We start from the raw sequence: 22,981 nt of genomic DNA, 5'->3' as shown, positions 1-22,981 counted from the left end.
AGCTGAAATTGAAATTTTTTTGCTGAAAATACTATAGATAAAGCTAAAAGGTAGTTGAAATAATACAGTGGGACACATGAATAGTATCAAAAAGTGCAGTGGAACCCATAAATAATAGCAAAAATAAGTTAAATAGTAAAATAAACTAGCTTTTTAATCTAGAGCCAAACACACACTAAGTTGGCAAAAAATAATTTAGCCAAACAAACACTTAATGTGTGTTTGGCTCTAGATTAAATAGCTAGTTTTTTTTACTATTCAACTTATTTTTGCTAATATTCATGGGTTCCACTGTACTTTTTGGTACTGTTTGTCCACGTCTGGGCCTCGAACGGTTAGAAAGCCGTCGGGCCTTTGTTCGACCACCGGCTACAGTGAAGCTCCCACGTGCATGGGGCTTGTTAGAGGCCCCTCTCAATAATGGTATGGTTCGCGCAGAGCTTCGGGTGCTTTCTCTCTCAAGGGAGAAAGGTAGGTCTACAATTGGAAGTATGGCAGGAATCTCGGCCAAATTTTAGGTGATTACCAAAGATAAGTGAAGTTGCCACCAATCATTGGGTTTTATTAAGGTGTGATTGGTCACCTGTTTCTAGTTGATTTTATTACCAATCCTAGGCTAAGAAAAATGACATTTTTCCTAATCTAATGTGGATGACAAAAAATCTTGATTCTTGAGTTCGGAAGTTTGGTTACGCGTGGGGAAGATGTTAGGCACCCCACAACGCCTGTCCAAGGACAGTCCTTTGTTTTGATAAAACCTTAATTTTTGGAGATTAGCAGTAAAAAACATGATTTTGGCATTGGCTTTCAAGGCTTTGCATGCATGGGGACTTTGAGGTTTGGCTTTTGAATGAGTGTGGTCCTAATCTATGCTTTCCTAAGGCATTCGGGCAAAGTACCAGATTTCCACGACGAAAATCCAGTGACATGTCACCTTACTTTTGCGGTGGAAATTAGGCATCGCTTTGCCTTAAGTGACATGGACTGCGACAATCACACCAGAAGGGGTGAACATGTATATATATATATACATACATCATGCACAATGCAAGCACATAGAGTAGGAAAGTAAATGCCTACATCCCTAAAGCATGGTCCAAAATATAGGTGCAAGAAAGTAAACAGGGGTCGACATACTTTAGAGATAAGGACGAATGGTACATGACATGATATACCTAATACAACACATTTAAGAGAGAAAGGAGGGAGGAAGGAAGAAAGGGGGTTTAAAAGAGTACATAACCAAATGGGAGAGGCTAGACCCCCAAATCTACTAAACATAACTGCTTGGATTATATCCACATGCTAGTATCCTCGCCCTTTTTGCTTGCGCATAGGAGACAGTGCCCTTGCCCTATGTGTCCTCGCTCCATGTGTGCACATGCAAAGGCAAAGACAAGAAACCAGCAGACAAGCAATAGAAGGAAAAGATGCAAAGAGCATATGAAAGAGGCATAAAGCAAATAAGCATGATCGACATGGCAAGCAAAGAAACAAGAAAGCAAGCAAATAAGTGAGAAGACAAACAAGCAAGAAAACCAACAAAATGTGGTGTTTACGAGGGACAAATGTAGGTTTGAATCGAATGTCCATAACTTCATTGTGTTGAAGCATGGACGACACAACACTAGCAATCAAAACTCGTGCATGGGCAGGTGAGCAAGCTGTAAAGATGCATAGAAAGCCAACGGGTGGTGCAAACAAACATGGTAGGCATAGCATCACATGGAGTGAAAAGGGAAAGGTATGTACGAAGCAACCCGGTATCTAGAGATGCTTCCCAAATGGTCACATCCAAACAAGGCCCCATGGGCGTTGGATGTAATCAAACAAGATCAAGGCCACAGAGGGCGTCAAGCATGGCAAAGCCTAGAACAAGAGAGGCTAGCACAAGCATAAAACATTAAAGCAAGTAAGCATAGACATGCAAATAGGATGGTCCAAACCCTTTGATGTGGGCCTTGGTGTTTGGACGATGACAAAAACCATAGGGTCTAAATCGGGTCCTAGCCATTAGGCCAAAACACAAGAAAATGCAATAAAAGGAACAAAAGGGTTATAATAGCACATGACATGACAAACAAGGTCTAGGTCTAAGCACATAAACATGGCGTGAAGCACACAAGCAGATAGATGATGTCATAAAGCATGTAGAGAACACATCGATCTAAGCATGTAAACACACCGATCTACACATATAAGCATGTAAGCGTGTGGATATATATATATATATATATATATCTAAGCATGTAGATATAAACAGAAAGGCATGGGAGAATACAAACCCAAGCATACAAGCATGTGACCGACATGGACATAGGCATGGGAGCATAGAACATGCATACAAACATGTAGATCTAAGCAAGGCATAGCCGAAGACATAATATCAAGCATGTGAGCATGTAGACCCAAACATCAACACATGGGAAAGAAAAGATCTAAGCATATAAAGCATGACATAAAGCATAAAACATGTAGAAGAGGCAACTAACACATGAACAAACATGGAAGCATATGGAAATAAGATAAAAAGCATGCTAAAAGCAAGATAAAGCAAGAATCATGCTAGATAAAGCAATAAATCATGTTATTAAGGCAAAAAGAGTAAGATAAATGCTAGAAAAAGATTTAGAAAGTTAGGGGTGTGGATAGTAGCTAAAAAGCTACATCCACACCCTTAAACCCCAAATTCAAGGTATATAACTAAGAAAAAGAAGATCGGGTACAAGGACAATACCTTGTATTTTTGGTAAAGAGAAGAATCACAAGGCTTTGATTTGTTTTGTGAGTGTTTTTGTGTGTAGAAAACGTCCAGGCAGAGAGAAGGACCTAGGAAAGTCTTTTTTTTTTTTTTTTTTTTGGTCTGGAGGTGCTTGGAGCCTTTTATAGCCCTAGTATGGATTACGAGGTGCTTGGGACCTTCAAGGGCCACCACCTTCAAATTCTATTGGATGGTGTTAATCTCAACACCCCTGAATAGATCTTGACTTCTAGTTTATAAAAAGGTATGGAACTCGAAAATCCAACGGTCGGATCAAAAGTTATGGCTCCGAGAAGTTAGTGGTGCATCAATCGGTGCGTTAACTCGGTTTTCATGATATCTTGGCCGTTCTAACTCCGATTTCAACCCATGAATAGTCGTTGGATTGAGAATTTGATAATCTTCGCAATGACGTTGGTTTCAACCCGTTCTGATAGCCGAATCAAAATTAGGGTTTTTAGGGCCTGCCTAGAGTCAACTCCGAGTTAAACTTGGTTGAACTTGCCAAAAATCTCTGAAAAGCTCGGGTTTGATGTAAAACTATGAAAAATACTGTTTTGAGGGGATGTTGACTTTGTTTGACTTTCGATCAACCTAGGGTTGACCAAGGGCATTTTGGTCATTTTAGCTGAAAAATGCATTTTGGTTGCTCCAGTGTCCGAACAGGTTGCGTCATGTCATTGTAGATGTTCTCGCAGCCCCATGGAGAGAAAATAATATTTTTGGATTTTTTGGGGTCCGACACGCAAATTGAGGGCGAACAAAATATGGTATCAACAACTGCCCCTTCTTTATCTGACATCTTGAGTGCAATGAGAGGTGTCGGATAAAGAACGTGATTTTGAATTTTATCGCCCCTAAATTGCTTGTGGAGACTACTCACAGATCGAGACCAGATTTTACTTGACTAGACCGATCTGCTGCAGTTGCTTTTGAAACATCTTCTAGACCTTTCTTTGAGCTCTGGGAGAGGAAAAGGCTTTTTTTTGGGAAGTTTGACCGGGTCAACCGGTCAACGTTGACTTGGCCAACGCTGACCGGTGGCCCTTCAAGGTGCGCTGAGCTGACTTGGCAACCCAAGAAGGTGCGTTGGGCAGCCCAGGCCGTACAAAGGCCTATAAAAGCCCCATTTTGGCTCCTTTTGACCTCCTTTCACTCCTTCCTTTGGCTTCTCACTTCTAAAAAGTTCTCTAGAGCAACTTGCAAACTTAGTGGATCCTGATTTTTTACTTCAGTCTGCTGCTTCAGTCTCTTCTGCACTTGAGGTCAATGTCTATCTTTCTTCTTCTCTTCTTTTTTTCTGCAAAATGTTAGTAGCAATACTACTAGGGATGCATGCTAGTGCTTATTTTATTTTTGGAATTTTCATAAGCATTTATATATATTTTTGCCATATATATGCCATGCTATCTTAGGAAAATGCATATATTTTTTGCTTTTTGTTTGTGTTATATGGGTGTGCAAATATGTGGGAATTTAAATGTTGAAAATAAAATGCGGGACATAGGTAAAGGGACTTACCTAGTAGTTGGGAATAGTGGAAATGGTGAGATGTATGGCATGGCTGCTAGTTAGCATCAGCATAGGATTGGACAAAGAGAATTATGTGATGGTGAGCGTACAGCACGGCCGCTAGTTAACCCCCGGTAGATTAGGAACTTGGAAACTTTTCAGTGACTTGATAACTGTATGATGGCAAGGCGTACGACATGGCCGCTAGTTAACCTCTAGATAGGATGTGAGCATACGGCACGACCGCTAACCTATTGTAGATTAGGAACTTGAAAACTGTTTAGTGACTTAATAGCTGTATGATGGTGAGGCATATAGCACGACCACTGGTTATCCTCAAAATAGGATGTCAGCATACAACACGACCGCTAGTTAACCTGCTGTAGGATGTGAGCATACGGCGTGACCTCTAGTTAACCCACTATAGATTAAGAACTTGAAAACTTTTTAGTGACTTAATAACTGTGATGGCGAGGCGTATGGCACGACCGCTAGTTAACCTTAAGATAGATTGTGAGCATACGGCATGACCGCTAGTTAAACCACTATAGATCAGGAACTTGAAAACTCATTAGGAATTTGATAGCTGTGTGATGGCGAGGTGTACGACACGACCGCTATTAAACCTTAAGATAGGATGTGAGCATACGGCACGGCCGCTAGTTAACCCATTGTAGATTAGGAACTTGAAGACTCTTCAAGAATTTGATAACTGTGTGATGGCAAGGCGTACGGCACGACCACTAGTTAATCTCAAAATAGGATGTGAGCATATGGCACGGCTGCTAGTTAACCCACTGTAGATTAGGAACTTGAAAATTTTTTAATGACTTGATAACTATGATGGCGAGGCGTATGGCATGACCGCTAGTTATCCTTAAGATAGGATGTGAGCATACGGCACGGCCACTAGTTAACCCACTGTAGATCAGGAACTTGAAAACTTTTTAGTGACTTGATAACTGTGATGGCATGGCGTATGGCATGGCCGCTAGTTAAGCTCAAGATAGGATGTAAGCATACGGCACAATCGCTAGTTATCCCACTGTAGAGACGTACGACACGGCCGTTAAATAGCCTTCAAATAAGATGCGAACATACGGCACAGCCACTAGTTAACCCGTTGTAGGATGTAAGCATATGACACGACCGCTAGTTAACCCACTGTAGAGACGTATGACACGGCCGTTAAATAGGCTCCAAAAACGATGGGAGCATATGGCACAGCCACTAGTTAACTCACTATAGGATGTGAGCATACGACATTGCCACTAGTTAACCTACTATAGAGACGTACGACATGGCCGCCAGTTAACCCACTGTAGAGACGTTCAGCACGACCGTTAGATAGCCTCCAAATAAGATGCGAGCGTATGACACGATTACTAGTTAACCCATTGTAGGATGTGAGCATATGGCACGACTGTTAGTTAACCCACTGTAGAGACTCTTGTAAGAATCTATTTTCTTGTGAGAACATATGCTTGACTTGAACCTGCACAACATGCGTAGGAAACAATGTTAGTTTATAGGCATTGCCATTTGTTTCACGGGCTTACCACTTGTGTCTAAATTTCTGGTTGTTTTGTAGATTATGCCTCGAAGGGCAAGTTCCAGAGGAGACTGAGAGAAGGCCCCCATTTATGCTACGTCCCATGGGGACTCTTCTTCTGATGATGAGTCTATTTCTGCTGGTGAACAGGTAGCTCAAGTTCTACAGAGCCATTTTGACCACGGGAGTGACAACATCAGGCCCATCGGTGGGATCCCTATGGAGACCCGATCCAAGAGACAGTGTTTAACTGAGATAGTTAGTGCTTCCTCTAAGTCTCAAACTATTTCTACTGGGACTTCCTCACGGCGCATGTCGGTTATGGAGAGGGGGGGCTTGAGTGGAGCAACCATGGATGAGAATCTCCTATTTGACCTAGAGGCCAATTTGTCTGGCGATGAGGAGATCAATCCAAATCCAACCGTCCAAAGGTGTAGTTTGAGGCTGATACTTACACTGGAGCAGTGGATGACAGTATCGGGGACACTCACCTTCAGCGGGAGCTAAATGGGCATCCTTTCGCTCAAGTGCGGAAGGGACATGTATGCTATCTTCATTTTTTATCATTTAGATTCTTATTGAATGCATGTGCTAACAGGTAGCTTTTGGTTCTGAATGTGAGGGCCCAACAAGATCCGTGGTTGGGGTGCTTAGTCTACTTTCGTTCAACAGCTGTCTGAACCTGAGACCAACAGGCGCTACGCGGATTTCTTAAAAGAACAGGGGTTCGAGGATTTTTTGAGGATCCTTCCATATACCATGAGGCATGGGATTGGGGAGGCTTTGGTGTAGCAATTTCATGCTGAGACAGGCACCTTTCATTTAAGTTGCGAGGAGTATGCGATTCTCCCTCTTGATTGGACGGCCATCCTGGGCATTAGATTTGGTGGATACTCGATCTGACTGATGCCATGAGTTTCGAGATGGCATGTGAGCTCTTGGGGATTCCTTTCCCACTGACTGAGGCACGAGAACGTATTTTGGGCCTACCACGGCGCCACAGATCCGTACTGAGTGGCTGCAGGGTAGCATCTCCTAGAGTAACGCCGTCTGACATCCACCTTCATCGGTTCTTCATGTATTTCCTCGGTAGTTACTTTTTTGGCAACAACTAATTAGTATTGACCTACCAACTGTGGTGGGCTTTGAAAGAAATTTCAGACGTTAGGAGTTATGATTGGGGGTCCATCACTTATGGCTTCTTCATAACCTTCTTAAGGCGAGCTTCACAGCAAGATTTCAGGAGCCTAAGGGGATGTTCGCAGATCTTGACATGATGGGCCTATGAGTATATTCCAACCTTGCAACCATGGTTCATAGGTTTGTCTAAAATTGTTTATCCTCGAGCTTATGCTTGGTATCTCAACACTATTACCAGAGTTGTCTTACTACAGCCGGTTACTATCACAGTGGCCTTGGATTGCATCACCTGGGGTGAGATAGTGGTTTGTCCTTATGATGGCTCATTGCTGGGGAAACCGGAGCTTACTGTTGCCATGGGCTAGTCGAGAGTACGACGCTGGTTCTAGGCCCTGTTGAGTTAGGAGTTCTTCTTGGTTGAGAGGACCTTCCATCAGGTCATGCCGGTTTCTAGAGTACCTAGGGATCCACTTCCTCTCGATTTGTCATTTAAGTCCATCGTTGTGGACGATCTGGATTACGCGATGGGCTCCTTCGATGCGTATGTGGATACTAGCATAGACTATACCACTTGGTTTGCAGCGTCCTCTGCGGGACCTATTATAGGAGACGTCCCTGTGAGTAGGGGCAGAGTGCCAAGAGGCATCGCTCGTGCCCAGGTAGCTTCTGGAGCTGAGTGGAGATCGCGGGTCGAGACTTTGCAGGCCAGGGTGACAGAGCTTAAGACTGCTGCTGCTGCTACTGCTAGGGAGGCATATATGTAGGAGGAGATTGCCCAAGCGTTAGCTCGAGAGAGGGAGCTTTGGCAGAGGGATGGAGAGGCCAGTGCTACTACTGTAAACAGAGAGAGGACCTAGCTTCAGGGAGAGCTAGCCATACTTCACGGCTATACCATGGTTTTGATAGGAGATTGTGGGTGGCTCGTGGCCATATTCTGCCTTTATCTCACATTCCAAGTCGGGGGCCCATTATTCCTTCATACGAGTCCAGGTATATGCCAGTTCCTCTTGGCCCAGCAGGCTACTAGGGTCCCTATACTCAGACTCAGGGGTCTTCTCAGGATCCAAGATACACTCTAGGTGTTTCAGGTGGAGCCGATCCTTCTACCGATCCTTTTACTGGCGACGACAACAACGACGACGACGACGACGATGATGATGTCGACCAGTTTATCAATGACTCTTTTAGAGATGATGATTCCTAGTAGGATTAGCTTCCTGTTGTAGCATGATGTAGCCCCTGCGTGGGCATGTATATACCTTCCATGTATTTTGTAGACATTGCCCTATGGTGGGCTTGCTATGTATGTATATAATGCATCGCCTCTTGATAGGCCTGGACATGTGTGTATTATATTGCCCCACAATAGGCCTTGATGTATGATACTATCTCTTTACTTCATGATGTATGTATAAAACAATGCCTTTTGTTAGGACTTACATGTATGATTTTGGAGACTACCTTTGAGAGGGCTGATGTATAACTTTAGGAAAAGTGCCTTTGAGAGGGTTGTTGATATATGTGAAAAATAATGCCTCTAATTGAGACTTACATGCATAGTTCTAGGAAATCTCCTTTGAGAGGCATACTGATGTATATGAAAGACAATGCCTCTGGTTATGACTTATATGTATAACTCTAGACAAATCGCCTTTGAGAGGGCTGTAGACATATGTGAGAAGCAATGCATTTTGGTAGGGCTTACATGCATAACTCTAGGAAATTACCTTTGAGAGGGTTAATGTATCACCATAGAAAAATCACCTTTGAAAGGGTTGTTGATGTGTGTGAGAAGCAATGCCTCTAGGTAGGACTTACATGCATAACTCTAGAAAATTGCCTTTGAGAGGGCTACTGCTGGTGTATGAGAAACAATGCCTCTGATTAGGACTTACATGTACAACCATAGAAAAATCGCCTTTGAGAGGGCTGCTGACATGTGTGAAAAACAATGCCTCTGGGTAGGACTTACATGCATAACTCTAGAAAATTGCCTTTGAAGGGTTGTTGATGTACCGTAGCTTTACGGTTTTATCCATGAGTCTTGACAATGATCGTCCCACCGGGGGGAGAGAGAATGGAGAGATCACACGAGATAAACTGCCCCAGTTTAGGGTTTCAGCGATTCTCGTCATGAGGGAAATATCCTCGGTGGGACGGACCCGTTCTTGCATAATGGATAAGGCAGAGAGAACTGCGCGAAATAAACTGCCCCAGATTTAGGGTTTTGCGAGGTTTGAAGCTTGCAGACTGGTTGAAAATGGCCTTGACTTCATAGGCCATACCGAATGCTGGTAATGAATGCGGACATTTTGAACAAGATCTCCTTAAGCACGCAATGAGGCGATATGCACTGATTGCTCCTATTATTGCCCGGGCGGGCTAATAATTCAAAGACAAGCTTCTTGGGGTAACATCATGAGAAATGACTCCCTCTGTCCTCCAAATAAGTTAAAAAAGCTGTCGGATGGCTGAGAACAGGTTCTAATGTCCTTCTGTTGTGAGCTTTGATTACCGGGGTTGAACCAACCCCTGAACTAGGTGAACTGGGCTTAGAAAAATGAGGTTCAAGATGTCTGGAAGTGCTAAACAAGACGCACAAAGATAAACTACCCTAGTGTGGGTTTTGTGTAGTCTCGGTTGCATGAGAGAGAAGATCTAACAATCCAGTTCATTGCTGGGCCGATCGCGCACTACGACGGGTGCTAAAACAAGGGAATCTTTACTCCAAGGCAGTCAAAAACATCCCAAACAAAGGGGTAGTGGTCAGAACACAGTCGGGTTTGTGCCTGGGGGGTTAAAAAACCCTAGCACGTGTCTCGAGGGCCAACGGCCCTTGTAGGTGCGCCACCTCAGTTTTCATGCATAAAAGGCTAAGTTCAGCCCAGTTTCAGCTCATTCTAGTTTGCAATTTTCTAGGGTCTTCTTCTACCCTTTTCTTCACCCAAAAAGTGTAGAAAACACAGTATCATTTTTCGCATAGATTCTCATCAGATCATCAGATTCAGTAGGATCCGTTCATGGATGCTCTGGGTGCTCACTCTTACGACACTTTGGTCGAGCTTGAGAGGGAGTCTTACTATGAGAAGAAGCTTAGGAGGTGGTTGAGCTCCTTTTCTTGCTGTGACCAGGCATTCATCCGACTACTTCTTGGAGAGGCTACTGCTTTTCTTCACACCACACTAGATTGGCATTTGTTGGAGGTCATTACTTCTTGTTGGGACCCCATCTTGAGATCTGCCTACCTTGGAGAAGTATGATTGTTTTCTTTCTCTTTCTACCCCTTTGAGCACTATCTTTGTTCCCCCAGTGTGTCCACGCTACCACCAGAGACTCACTGATCTATTGGGCTTGAAGAGGTCCGTTGTGGAGGCGCTGACTTGGTATGGTGGCAGGATAGGAGGGAGCATGTCCTTTGATTTCTTGTATATTGGTTCCACTCTTTGGAAGGCCCTGCTGGCTATCGAGATGACTTTGTGGACTTAGGGGAGCGGTGGACATCTTACTGGCGTTAGGCCTTCCTGGTGCTGTTTCCTTCATTATAAGGAGCTATCAGCTTTGTCGTTCTCCCTTTGGTGAGTGGCCTACCCCATGGTACCACTTTGATTCCTACTCTACTTTCTGAGATGATTAGGTCATTGTCTTTTTGTTAGGGGACTAGTAGGGGTAGGTTAGGTTGCTGTGTTCATTTGCTACAACTGTGGTTTTGTTGCCACCTGAGTGTTATTGCCAGGGATCAGCCTGAGGGCTTTGCCATTAGGAGTAGAGTTCGGGCCACTATAGTTCTTGATCTTCCCTTTTCTAGGGATACCGAGGGTTGGCTGAGGTACTTGTGCAGCCTGAGTCTCGCTGACTAGACCTGGAGAGTTAAGTGGGGTATCACTAAATGGTAGGGGCGGATCCATTGTGTTGGTTTACTAAGCATTCCCCTGGTGGGCATCTGGGGATGCATGAGGTACTTTTTGGGCATGGCCATGCGGCAGTTTGGGGGTATCCAGCATATCCCTCGACTATGTGATCTCTCTATCGTCACTTGCAAGTACGGGCTCGTGGATGTCGATGTAGCAGTGATAGGGCGTACCTTTGACCTATGGAAGGTGCGCAGGTTGAGCATTGACTTTCCCCTCTATTCTAGGGATGACTAGGAGTGGTTTTCTGCTGAGTTTAAAGAGTGGTGAGACACTAGGGATCCCAGCTTTATGTTTGACTTATCATCACTCGTCTTTGCTAAGTCATAGCTTTCGGCTAATGTTTTGAGAGACTATACTCTAGAGTTTGAGATAAGGGTTGAGCAGGCCTTTATGGATCTGAGGGCATGTCTGAGGGGGGCTGTCAAAAACAGAGATTATTGCAAGGAACTAGCTGATACCCTTCTAAAGGATATTGAGGAGAGGAGTAGTGCACATGAGAGTGAGCTTGCTACTCTTAGGGTAGAGCTTGATCAAAGGGGGCCAGAGTGTGTTCAGCTGAGATCCGGGGTTGCGGGTTTGGAGGATGAGCTTACAGATCTTACTCAGAGGTATACTGCTTTGGATCATACTTGGGTTGAGGAGAGGGCCGCACTGGAGGCCAGCAGGGCTGAGGCTAGTAGTAGGGCCGATGACTTAACATTGTAGCTAGTACAGGCGAAGGCCTATATTCATTCCATTTTGAGCATGGAGTATAGGTGAGAGGGTGGTGAGCCTAGTAAGCCGCAATTGGCCTTCCATCACCTTTAGACTGAGTTGGCTGAGAGGGAGGGGGCTTTGAGAGTTGCTACTGTAGAGGTGGGCACCTTGCAGGCTTTGCTGGGGACCAAGAGACAGGGGCCTACTTCTGATTCCATGATGGAGAGGGAGCTTGTCCGTCTTCGACATTTATATGACAGACTCAAAGGGGTTGCTAGAGACTTGGGCTTTGATGCAGCCGGGTTACTTCGCACTCATTCTCATGATGACCCGATTCTCTATACTGTTTTTGGGAGTTTGTGCTAGGCCGTGTCTGATCGCTTGGGCCATGTTTAACTTGCTGGTGTTCTTTCCTGCTTATTTTGTTTCTGTACATAAGCTATGTAGTTAGTATCCCACCATGTATGTATATGTCCTTCGTAAATTGCTAGGCAATTGTGTAAGGCCTTTCTCTTTTTGTTTGAGTTCTTAAAGCATAGTCTAGTCTGTTAGGCATGCTTAAAAACTGAGAAATGGTGGAGAGAGATGTTTATGATGATATTCATGAGATATATTTATGAGATGAGATTTCATGTTTTGGTATCAAAATGCACGAAAAAAACTGAATGGTACAATACAACCATGTTAATGAATATGCAGGCAAATGCTTTGAAAATACAAGATCATACAAATAAGTAATGGATGTAACATCCATGCATATCAGTATCTTATTTTTCAAGGATACATCCTGTTCAAGACAGATCTTTTCCTTTTCCCATTGAGGTACATTTCCCATTGGTATGAGCCAGAACATCTTGAGCAGACCACCGGGTTATGGCAATATTGTAAATAGAGAGCGATCTCGGAGGTGTCTTCATATCTTGTCTTGGATGCTAGATCCATCTAATTTTCTGATATTGACTAGGAATTCAAGTAGGCACAATTGACTGATTTTTCTTTTAAGACATGACCGAACCGAGATGCCTGCCTACGTACCTCCACTAGGAAGGATCAAGTCATCATGTAGTTCATCTGACTTTTGATTGCCTTAATTTTTGCTTAGACTGCCCTTTTCGAGTTTTCAATCTAGCAAGCTCTCTCACACTTTTTTTTTTTGCTCTCCTTTTGCGTAAGCCACCCTTTCAAGTTTTCAATCTACCTTTTGTATTTTCTCACACTCTCTTTCTTTTGGCTTTCCTTTTGCGTAGACGGCCCTTTTGGGTTTTCGATCTACCTTTCTACATTTTTTTTTGTTTTTTGTTTTTTTTTTGTTGACATAAATATATAGAAATGAGGTGCACTGAGAGGCTTATTCATGCAAAGTACTGTATAATGGCATCAGAATTGGTGGGCATATTGACTAGAATCAAGGCTCCTCTGGAAAAGGTCTTCTTTACCACATATGGGCCGTCGTAAGTTGGGGCAAACTTTCCTCTATGGTCAAGCATGGCCTGGTTGTGCTTCTTCAAGACTAGATCGCCTTCTTCGAAAACCCTGGGTCTAACTTTCTTATTGAATGCTCGCTAGACGCAGCGTTGGTACAACTGTCCATGGCACATTGCGGTCATGCGCTTTCATCTATCATGTTCAGTTGTTCATATCGGAAATGGGCCCATTCAGATTTTAACAACTTTGCTTGAGATAAAATCCTAAGAGACAGGACCTCTAGCTCTGCAAAAAGGACGACCTCCATGCCATATACTAATGAATACGGGGTCATGCTCATGGAAGTATGAATAAAGTGTGATATCCGCACAAAGCAAATGGCAAGTACTCGTGCCAATCCTTGTATGTGTCTGTCATCTTCACCAAGATTTTCTTTATGTTCTTGTAAACAGTTTCCACTGCACCATTCTTCTGAGGGCAATAAGGAACCAAATTTCTGTGCTCGATCTTGAACTGTTGGCAGAGTTGCTAGATCATTTTCCCATTTAGGTTCACCTCATTATTTGTAATGAGCTCTCCCAGCACGTCCTAGCGGCAAATAATGTTATGTTTCAGGAATCGGGTTACCACTGCTTGAATGACGCTTTTGTACGAAGCGGCTTCCACCCACTTTGTAAAATAATCAATGGCCACTAAGATGTACTTATGGCCATTTGAAGCTTTCGAAATCACAGGTTTGATGACATCCATACCCTAAGCTGAGAAGGGCCATGGGGCTGCTAAAGAGTGCAAGGTGGAGGAGGAGTGTTCTTCCTGTCTTGATAGGCCTAGCAACGTTGGCATGTCCTCACATGTTTAATGCAATCACTTTCTATGGTGAGCCAATAGTAATCGACTCTCATAATCTTGCGGGCCAACAAGGGTCCACTAGCATGAGCTTCGAGTAAGCCTTCATGCATCTCTTCCATAAGATGATTAGCCTCAAAGGCATCTACGCATTGAAGTAGGGTAGAATCGTGGTTCCTTTTGTGCAAGACTTCTCCACTCAAGAAAAATTGGCAGGCCATGCGCCGGATAAACTTCTTTTCACTGTCCGTTGCACCGGACGAGTATTCACTATTCTTGATATAAGCCTTGATATCATGGTACCATGGCTTTTAGTTGGCTTTGACTTCGACACTCATGCATTCTTCGATGTTCTTGCAATAGGCTGGAACGCCACGAACTTCTATGCGGAATTGCCGCATATCATCTCCTTTTGATAACTTGACCATGCTAGCTAGGGTAGCCAAGGTGTTTGCAAACTAGTTGTGTGCTCAGAACGAATAGGCAAATGTGATGTCTCAGAATTTCAGAATCAAGGGTTGACACATTTCTGATACAAAATCAGTTTGGTGTCTCAGGCTTGCTATTTTCCTTCGATTTGGGAGATGATACGCTCAAGTTATAGGCGCCGAACTCTAGGGCCACTTGCAAGCCGCTATGCACGCTTCATATACTGTGACATTGTTGGTGCAATCAAAATTCAGCTTGACTGAAATGGGGATTTGTTGGCCCTTAGGGGAAACTAAGACTGCTCTCACTCCATTTTCGGTAGAATTGGCGGCTCCATCAAAATGAATCTTCCAACGCCATGGTTCCACATTGTCTGGTTTTGGCTCTAGTGCCATGACATCCTCATCAAGAAAGAGGGATTGTGAAAGTTCTGGATCATTCAACGACTAGTCCATTAGGTAGTCAACTATGGCCTGGCCCTTGATGGCCTTTCTCGTCACAAACACAATGTCGAATTCAGAGAGCAACATTTGCCAACAGGAGATCTTCCCTGTAAGGGCTGGCTTTTCAAAGAAGTACTTAATGGGATCCATATGGGAAATGAGTCTCATGGTGTAGTAGAGCATGTACTACCACAATTTGTGCGAGGCCCACACTAAGGCTTAACACATCTTCTCAATGGCGATGTAGTTGATCTCACAACAAGTGAACTTCTTGCTTAAATAGTAAATCGTCTTTTCTTTTTGATCGGGCTCAGTTAGCTAGCCTAACATGCAACCTATGAAGGTTTCTTGTACTGCTAGGTAAAGGATCAACGGATGTGCTGATGTCGGGGGAACCAGAACATGAAGGTTTAACAAATACTGCTTGATCTTGTCAAAGGCCGCTTGGGACTTAGCTGTCCATTCTATCCTTGCGTCCTTCAAGAGCTTAAACAGTGGATCACATGTGGCGGTCAACTATGCTATAAAACAAGCTATGTAATTGACTTTGCCTAAGAAGCTGCAAATCTGTTTCTCAATTTGCGGTGTCGGCATGTCCCAGATAGCTTGGACTTTTGCTAGGTCCACTTCAATTCCTCAATGGCTAACTATAAAGCCGAGCAATTTCCCTGAACTAGCTCCAAAGATGCACTTGTTAGGGTTTAGTCTCAATCTGTACTTGATATGGCGCTTGAACATCTTTCTCAAATCTATCAAATGATCCCTAGAAGTGCGGGATTTGGCAATCATATCGTCTACGTAGACTTCAATCTCTTTATGCATCATATCATGGAACAAGGTTACCATGGCTTGCTGGTAAGTAGCACCGGCGTTCTTTAAGCCGAATGGCATGACATCATACACATAGGTTCCCCAATGAATGGTGAATGCTTTCATAGCTTTGTCTTCCTTGGCCAACTTGATTTGATTATAACCTAAGAATCCATCCATAAAGGAGAAGAACATGTTGGTAGCGGTATTATCGATTAGTGTATGATATGCGACAATGGGAAATTGTCCTTGGGGCTGACCCGGTTCAAATCTCTGTAATCAACGCACATGCGTAATTTTTCGTCTTTCTTAGGCACGGGAACAATGTTGGTGACCCAATCTGAGTAGGCTATCACAGTAAGGAAACCGGCTTTCAACTGCTGTTCTACTTCCTCCTTGATCTTCAAAACGATCTCAGATTTCATCCTTCGAAGGGCTTGCCGCACTGGAGGGCATTCTAGCTTAACTGGAATTCTGTGCACGACAATCTCGGTATCCAGCCCTAGCATATCTTGGTAGGACCAAGCAAATATCTCTTTGAACTCTTTGAGTAACACTATGAGCTCAAGTTTCATGTCTTTAGGAAAGTTCACCCCAATCTTGCCAAGTTTTTCATTCTTGCCTTCATCGGCAAGGTTAATCACTTCAGTTTCTTCTATGTTGGGCTTGGACCCCTCATTTTCTCTGTTTAGAGCTTGTAAAATATCACGAGGTAAATTTGGAATCTCCTCTAATCCTTCAACATCATAATCCAACTCTATTGTCTCATTCACATCATCAATATCCTCGTTATGGTAACAGAACGATGTACCTACTTGGGAATTAGAATAGATTCTATAGAACAGAACATATACAAGGAAACATAAGACAATTTACACACATATTCATAGGAAAGCAAATAAAGAGATAAATGCAAGAATTTCCTAAATAATACTCTGGATAATTTCATTAATGGGTTATAGATAGAGGGATAACAAAGTTCATTCCTGATAATGATAAAAGGGAAATGTTTTTTTTTTGGGAAATAAACTGGGGAAATGCAAATAAGGAATGCAGAAAATAGGAAATGACATGCAAAACAAACTAGATATTCTATTCCAACTCTTTCGAGCAATTGGAGGACCCAACTACACGATGATGGAACATTCCTTACTCAGTCGGTGCAACCATAAAGCAAGGCTCAATGGTCCAATGGCCTACTGTCTCGTCTGGCACACAGGGCCTAATAGTAGAGGTTAGATCATCCCTCGATGGCATTCGCTAAGAATTCTTTAGGACACAAGCGAATGAGACAAGCTAGATCTGATTCCTCCTCGCATGATTTATGTGCCATTTCTGATTTGATGACCTCGGCCGGAGTTGGAAAAGTGACCTGATGTAGGGAATGGACATCCTTTGGCCAGTGCATTTCCTTTTCTTTGCTTTGGAAGCCTGAAAAAGTTCTTCATCAAAGGGGTCGTAGCCTAGATTGAATCCTCCTTTGTTGTCTGGGAGTTTAATTAGAGAAGCATTCCTATGTCCTACGGCATTAAGGCCTTGGCCTAACTGATAGCCAAATTTAAGCATCTTCTTGGCAGACATTAAAGTAGCGGAGGGCCATGCTGACTCGAGTTCTGAAGCTCTAGAAATCATGGAGACTAGCTCGAAATTGTGGAAAGTTGCCTCCGGAAAGGCATTAGCACCAATGTAGGGGATAGAAGTCTCCTTGAAGATGGTTAGGGGCTCCTCAGCCATAATAGTGATTAACTGATCCTCAGAGGGGAACTTGAGCCTCCGGTGAAGGGTAGAAGCAACTATGCCCGCGGTGTGTAGCCAAGGCCTCCCTAGGAGCATATTATATGGGGAATCCACCTTGATGACTTGGAAGTTAACCATGAAAGACCTAGGGCCAATTCCAATTGCTAATTCAATCTCACCTTGCACTTCTCGAAGAGTGCCATCAAAGGCTTTAATGATCATGGTGGTAGGGCGAATAAAAGAAGTATCCATATTCAGGCACTCTATTGTAGACATCCGACACACATTCATGGCTAATCCATTGTCAATTAATAGTCTGGAGACAATCATGTTTTCACACTTCACCATAATGTGCATGGGCAAAGCATGCTTTATACCTTCTTGTGGTAGTTCATCATCTGTAAAGGAAATCTGGTTGGTGGCCAACACCATATACCCTCAAAGGAAGATTTTGTTACACTTGTTTAGCTGCTAAATCACACTGTATTCTGAGTTTTTGATAATTTTCAAGAATTCTTCTACTTCTTCGATTGTAACCCTATTCCTGATGGGCTCGGCTGTACTTTTGCCAATCTCTTTCCTTCTCTTTTCTAACTCCTCGGGGGTATAGCAGTGGCCATTCCTAGTAAGCTCAGATAGACTTGAAGAGATATTGGAGCAAATCTCCTCTTTTCCAGTTCGAGTGGAGATTAAGGACACATCATATTTCCATGGGACACGATGGCTATCTTCATAAGGGAATGGCTTCGGCATGCAAATGATAACACCCTCCTGAGTTTGTAAATTGGGCGCTATGGAGAATATTTTCGGATTAATGACCACCAGACTTGACAGAATGGCTTTGAGGGCCTTTGAATCGGATACTACAGAGATTTTGGAGGTACGCCTTGACAAAATAAGAGGATCGAAACCTCGGATAGCGGGAATAATAGCAGTTCCCACCTGAACTAATGATGAAGCTGGCCTTGCAATCGCAGACAATGCAAGAACCAGAGGAGTGAATCCCTTGATGGTTTGCGGGGTTTGCCCTTTTCCTAAATCTGATGACTCCAAATCTGTAGGTGATTCTATGAACTCCTCAATGACTACTGAAGAGGGAGGTACTGAAGTAACCTTACCAAGGCATTTCTGTAGATATTCGTCCTAATCTTTCCATAATCCAACAGAAACAGCATTGCAGCTAGTTCTTGACTGGGTAGCTAGAGGATATAGGCTAGTTACCATTCAATCATCTCTTCGCACAATTTCTCCTTTAATCCAGATAATACCACGATCGCCTAGACTTTGAACATGTGCTCAAAGCACTCTACAATCAAACAGGGCATGCCTGTCTCTACTGTAACAAAATGAGCAGATTCCCCAATCAAATCCTGGGGTTCCCATACCCTTAAGATCAAGGTGGCTCTCTTGGACCAAGGCTCGGAGCATGGCCTTCCTTGGGAATGATGGTGAGGAGAAATCTGGGACCCTTTCTTCCATTGTGATGATGAAGTTTACATTCCCTTCCTGATGGGGAAGCAAAGGGTTGGTGATGATGTTTGAAGCAATTGCATTATTGAACTATATTAACTTGTTTTCGATGAGATCCTAGACACGGTCTCTCAACTGGTAGCATTCTTCCAAAATATGCCCCTTGGCAAACATTGGGGTCACTATCTTCCTTTCCAACAAGTAAGCATAGAGATCTGCCATGGGCATGGGTAATAGAGTGTACTTCCAGTTTTCCCTTCTACGGGGACGAGGTGGGTCTGGCCTCCCTTTCTGATTAAAGGCTCGGTTAGGTGCCTGAATAGACTGGCCTGTTGCTGATAAGGTCTAGTAGTTAGGGTTGCATAAACAGTACTATTACCCTTAGGCCTTTCTTATGCATTGTCGACCATGTGCACATTGGCTTCCTTAGTCTTATGGCTGGTCATTTTCTTGATAATCTTCGCAATGGCGTTGGTTTCAACCCATTCTGACGGCCTGATCAAAATTAGGGTTTCTAGGGCCTGCCTGGAGTTAACTCTAGGTCAAACTTGGTCAAAGTTGTCAAAGATCTCCAAAAAGCTCGGGTTGACTTTGTTTGACTTTCGGTCAACCTAGGGTTGACTAGGGGCATTTTGGTCATTTTAGCTAAAAAAGGCACTTTAGATTTTTTGGGGTCCAGAACGCAAATCGATGGCGGACAAAATATGGTGTCAACACTATTCATGGGTCTCATTGTACTATTTCAAACTTGCCGAAATTTCTAGCATCATCTCAGCCCATGACAAAGAGATTGCTGATCTAAAGGAAACAATGAACAACTGTGAGCAAGTCTTTTACAACATGGGCTTTAAGGATTTCAAAAACTCAACCGGGGCGGTCATCTTCTAGGCTAAAAAATTCGGGTTCGCAGAAGGTTGGATGGTAGCAGATAATGCAATCAGTTTACCTGAGGGCTCCTTTTTCAAAGATGCCAACCAAATTGCCTTACCTGATGATCCGCCCGTAGAAGCTCAAGCGGATGATCAATCAGAGGATGCCAAGGAAGAAGAAAGGGAGGACAGTCCTAGCATTAGGGAGTCATCTTAGCAAATTTATGCCCATGTTGTGGTGATCGATGAGGAGAACCCGACTACTACTGCTCCTACTGAGACACAGAGTGCCCCTCAATCAATCCCGAGTTCAGTTCCTCCAGTTGCTACCGTTACTCCTGTGACTACTTTTGCTGTGCCTCGAGAATCAACCACTAAATCTCTTAATTCTTTTTTTTAGTATTTGGCACAGTGTTATTTGGTTTATTTATTAAACTTTATTTGGTTCATTCTAAACCAAACGTTTGTACTTTCTTAATTAAGTTGTTTACTTATATCTCCATTTCACTTCCTTGCAACATTTGATCTACTTTTCTCACTATGGTAATGCTTCAATTAGAGAGTGGTTGCATGATCGAACCCCTTTTATACACACATGATCCATTAATTCGAAGTGAAATCATGTTATCATACCTCCAAAAATCCTAAGTACGAATAGTCAGTACCACATTTGCAAGATTTCCCATTCCCTGTCCGAAAGGTTTATTTACTACAATCCCGTGAATTACGGATTCAAACAAGGAGTCCTTTCCACAAAGGCACTCCTTATAGAGATAGTCTTTGATTCTAAAAAATTCATTACGGTTTCCATTGGGTTAGTGACCAAAGTCAGGCTAAGACCAAGCTTCTGTCCTTAGAAAAAGTTTTTTAAGATTTCCACATGGTTGGTAACTAGAGTTAAGCCGAGGCCAAGCTTCTGTCCTCTTAGAAAAAATTTATTAAGCTTTCCACATGGTCGGTGATGTTATGATCCTAATGTCCCACATTGGTTAAGTGTAAGCTTAATTAAGTATTTATAAACTCTTGGGCACCCTACCATTGCAAGCCGGTTTTCAAGGGTGAGTTCTATCGAGGGCGATTTTTGCGTGTAGCCACGTGTCTTCTGTTGGAGGTGTGACTCTATTAAACCTAGATTTGTTTTGGGGAGTTCAATTTGGAACACGACATTGGGCTACATAGACTAATGGTTTCCCGTGCACTTTTAAGCCTACAAAATAGATAAAGTCCAAAGTCTTAAAATCATGATAATGGTTGAAATAAATAAATAATATATTTAATTGAATATCTTTGATTAAATGATTAGTTGAACATCATTATTATGTTTATTGAGTGATGTCGAATACTGGAAAGTAATTAATTAAGTGTCATATGTCCAACAATGATCTATGTTCAAATAACGTATGTCAAATAGTTTATATCTAGCGGTGGTTCATGCCCAAATAATATATGTTTAGCGATGGTTTATGTCTGAATAATATATGTACAGCGATGGTTTATGCCCGAATAATATATGTTCAGTGGTGATTCATGTCCAAATGATATATGTCCTGTGGTGAGATAGATTCAATTTATCATTATATGTGTTCATCAGCTGTTTATTAGTGAGATCATGTTTTATTAAAGGCGTAAATGCACTTTTAGTCCCTACATTTTTACGTTTTTTCATTTTAGTCCCTACATTTTAATTTTATCACTTTTAGTCCCTAAACCAATTAACGCATGCTATTTTTGTCCTTTCCGTCACAGCCGATGAAAATTGCTGATGTGGCAGCCAGAGGCAATAAAATATTATTAAAAAATTATTTGACATTTTTTAAATGCCAAAATTTTTTTAAAAAATTAATTACTTAATTTTAAATTAAAAAAACAAAAAACAAACAAAAGATAAAATTCACCAACCCAAACCCAAACCCAAATTAAAATTCAACACTCGTCAAAACAAAATCAACACACTTATCAGTCCCTACACTCTCTCTATTCTCAAACTCTCGTTCTCCTCACCCTCCATGGATGGAAAGTCTCTCTAATCTAGCAAATTCCGATCTGATTCAAACTCTAACTAACCCAAACTCTCTCTAATCTCGTTCAAGACTTAGTGATGAGGTCATCACCGTCGAACTTGTTCAAGAATCAATGATGAGGTCGCCGCTGCCGTCAAAGAAAGAAAGCCCATCGAACCCATCAAGAAGGTCTGCCGATTAGGTGTACGAAACCCATAAAGAAAACCCATAGTTTTATTTCTGTGTAGTTATGGCTCCGTTGTACAAAACCCAGTCACCGATTCGGTATTGAAGCCCAAATCAGTGGTTGTGAAGCCGAGAACAGTGGTTCTCACACCTCTTTCTACCTCACCCGATAATGACCAGCGACGAGTAGATCAAGAGGCTGATCTTCAAGGTTTTGATCATGGAGGCTATGGGGTTTAATGCAGTGTGAAAACAATGGGAAAACTTTGGAGGGTTGCATGTGGGTGTTGTGAACATGGATCAGTGGTTGGGTCCACTTGAGTTTGGTCTCTGTTTCTTTTCTTTTCTTTTTTTCGTTTTTGTTGTTGTGATCTGGGTATGTGTTTGCGCTTCAGTTGAGATCTAGGTTTCGTTTGCGTTTGATCTCTATTTGTGATTTGGGTATAAGTTTGTGTTTGGTCTCTATTTTTTTTTTTTTCGTTTGTGTTGTTATGATTTGGATATGTGTTTGTGCTTGGGTTGAGATTTGGGTATGTGTTTGTGTTTTGGTCTCTGTTTCTTTTCTTCTTCTTTTTTTTCGTTTGTGTTGTTGTGATCTGGGTATGTGTTTGTACTTGGGTTGAGATCTGGGTTTTGTTTGTGTTTGATCTCTATTTGTATCTGGGTATGTGTTTGCGTTTGGTCTCTGTTTTTTTTTTCGTCTGTGTTGTTGTGATATAGGTTTGAATTTTGGTTGCTGGATTTGTGTTCTTGGATGCTAGGTTTAATCTAGGATGAACACGAAGAACAAGTTTTACTTGTTCTTTGTTTGTTTTTTTAATTAAAATCGAGTAATTAATTTTTTTTTTAATTTTGGCATTTAAAAAATGTCAAATAATTTTTTAACAATATTTTATTGCCTCCGGCTGCCACGTCAGCAATTTTCGTCGGCTGATTGACGAAAATGACGAAAATAACACATGTTAATTGGTTTAGGGACTAAAAATGGTAAATTTAAAATGTAGGGACTAAAATGGAAAAACGTCAAAATGTAGGGACTAAAAGTGCATTTACGCCTTTATTAAATAGTGAGATGATATTAAAGTAACTTGCATCCATTGGTACAATAATAATGAGTTAACATATACTTAATAAAGTAATTTCAAAGATGGAGAAAATATTGACTTATCTTTTATGTTTCTAACTCCAGCTGTA

At 42.4% G+C, this 22,981-nt stretch overlaps 1 protein-coding gene across 1 annotated transcript; it reads right to left on the bottom strand.

Moving 5' to 3' along the window:
• Positions 1–15,740: 15,740 nt before the first annotated feature.
• Positions 15,741–17,694, bottom strand: LOC142605950 (uncharacterized). Its single transcript, XM_075777376.1, has 2 exons — positions 16,898–17,694; positions 15,741–16,359 (listed from the first exon to the last, which is right to left on the bottom strand). The coding sequence occupies exons 1-2, from the start codon at positions 17,692–17,694 to the stop codon at positions 15,741–15,743; spliced, it is 1,416 nt and encodes a 471-aa protein (XP_075633491.1).
• Between the last annotated feature and the right edge of the window lie 5,287 nt (positions 17,695–22,981).

Source organism: Castanea sativa, chromosome 8 (assembly GCF_040712315.1).
Source record: "Castanea sativa cultivar Marrone di Chiusa Pesio chromosome 8, ASM4071231v1".
In the NCBI taxonomy this organism is placed as follows: Eukaryota; Viridiplantae; Streptophyta; class Magnoliopsida; order Fagales; family Fagaceae; genus Castanea; species Castanea sativa.
This window is presented reverse-complemented; position numbering and strand designations above follow the sequence as displayed.

Excerpts from the sequence above, each read along its gene's own strand:
- LOC142605950 (XM_075777376.1), bottom strand. The coding sequence starts at position 17,694 with ATGGTGTTGGCCACCAACCAGATTTCCTTTACAGATGATGAACTACCA. Across the intron at positions 16,360-16,897 it reads ATGTCCATTCCCTACATCAG|AATCTATTCTAATTCCCAAG; the intron begins GTCACTTTTCCA and ends TCTGTTCTATAG.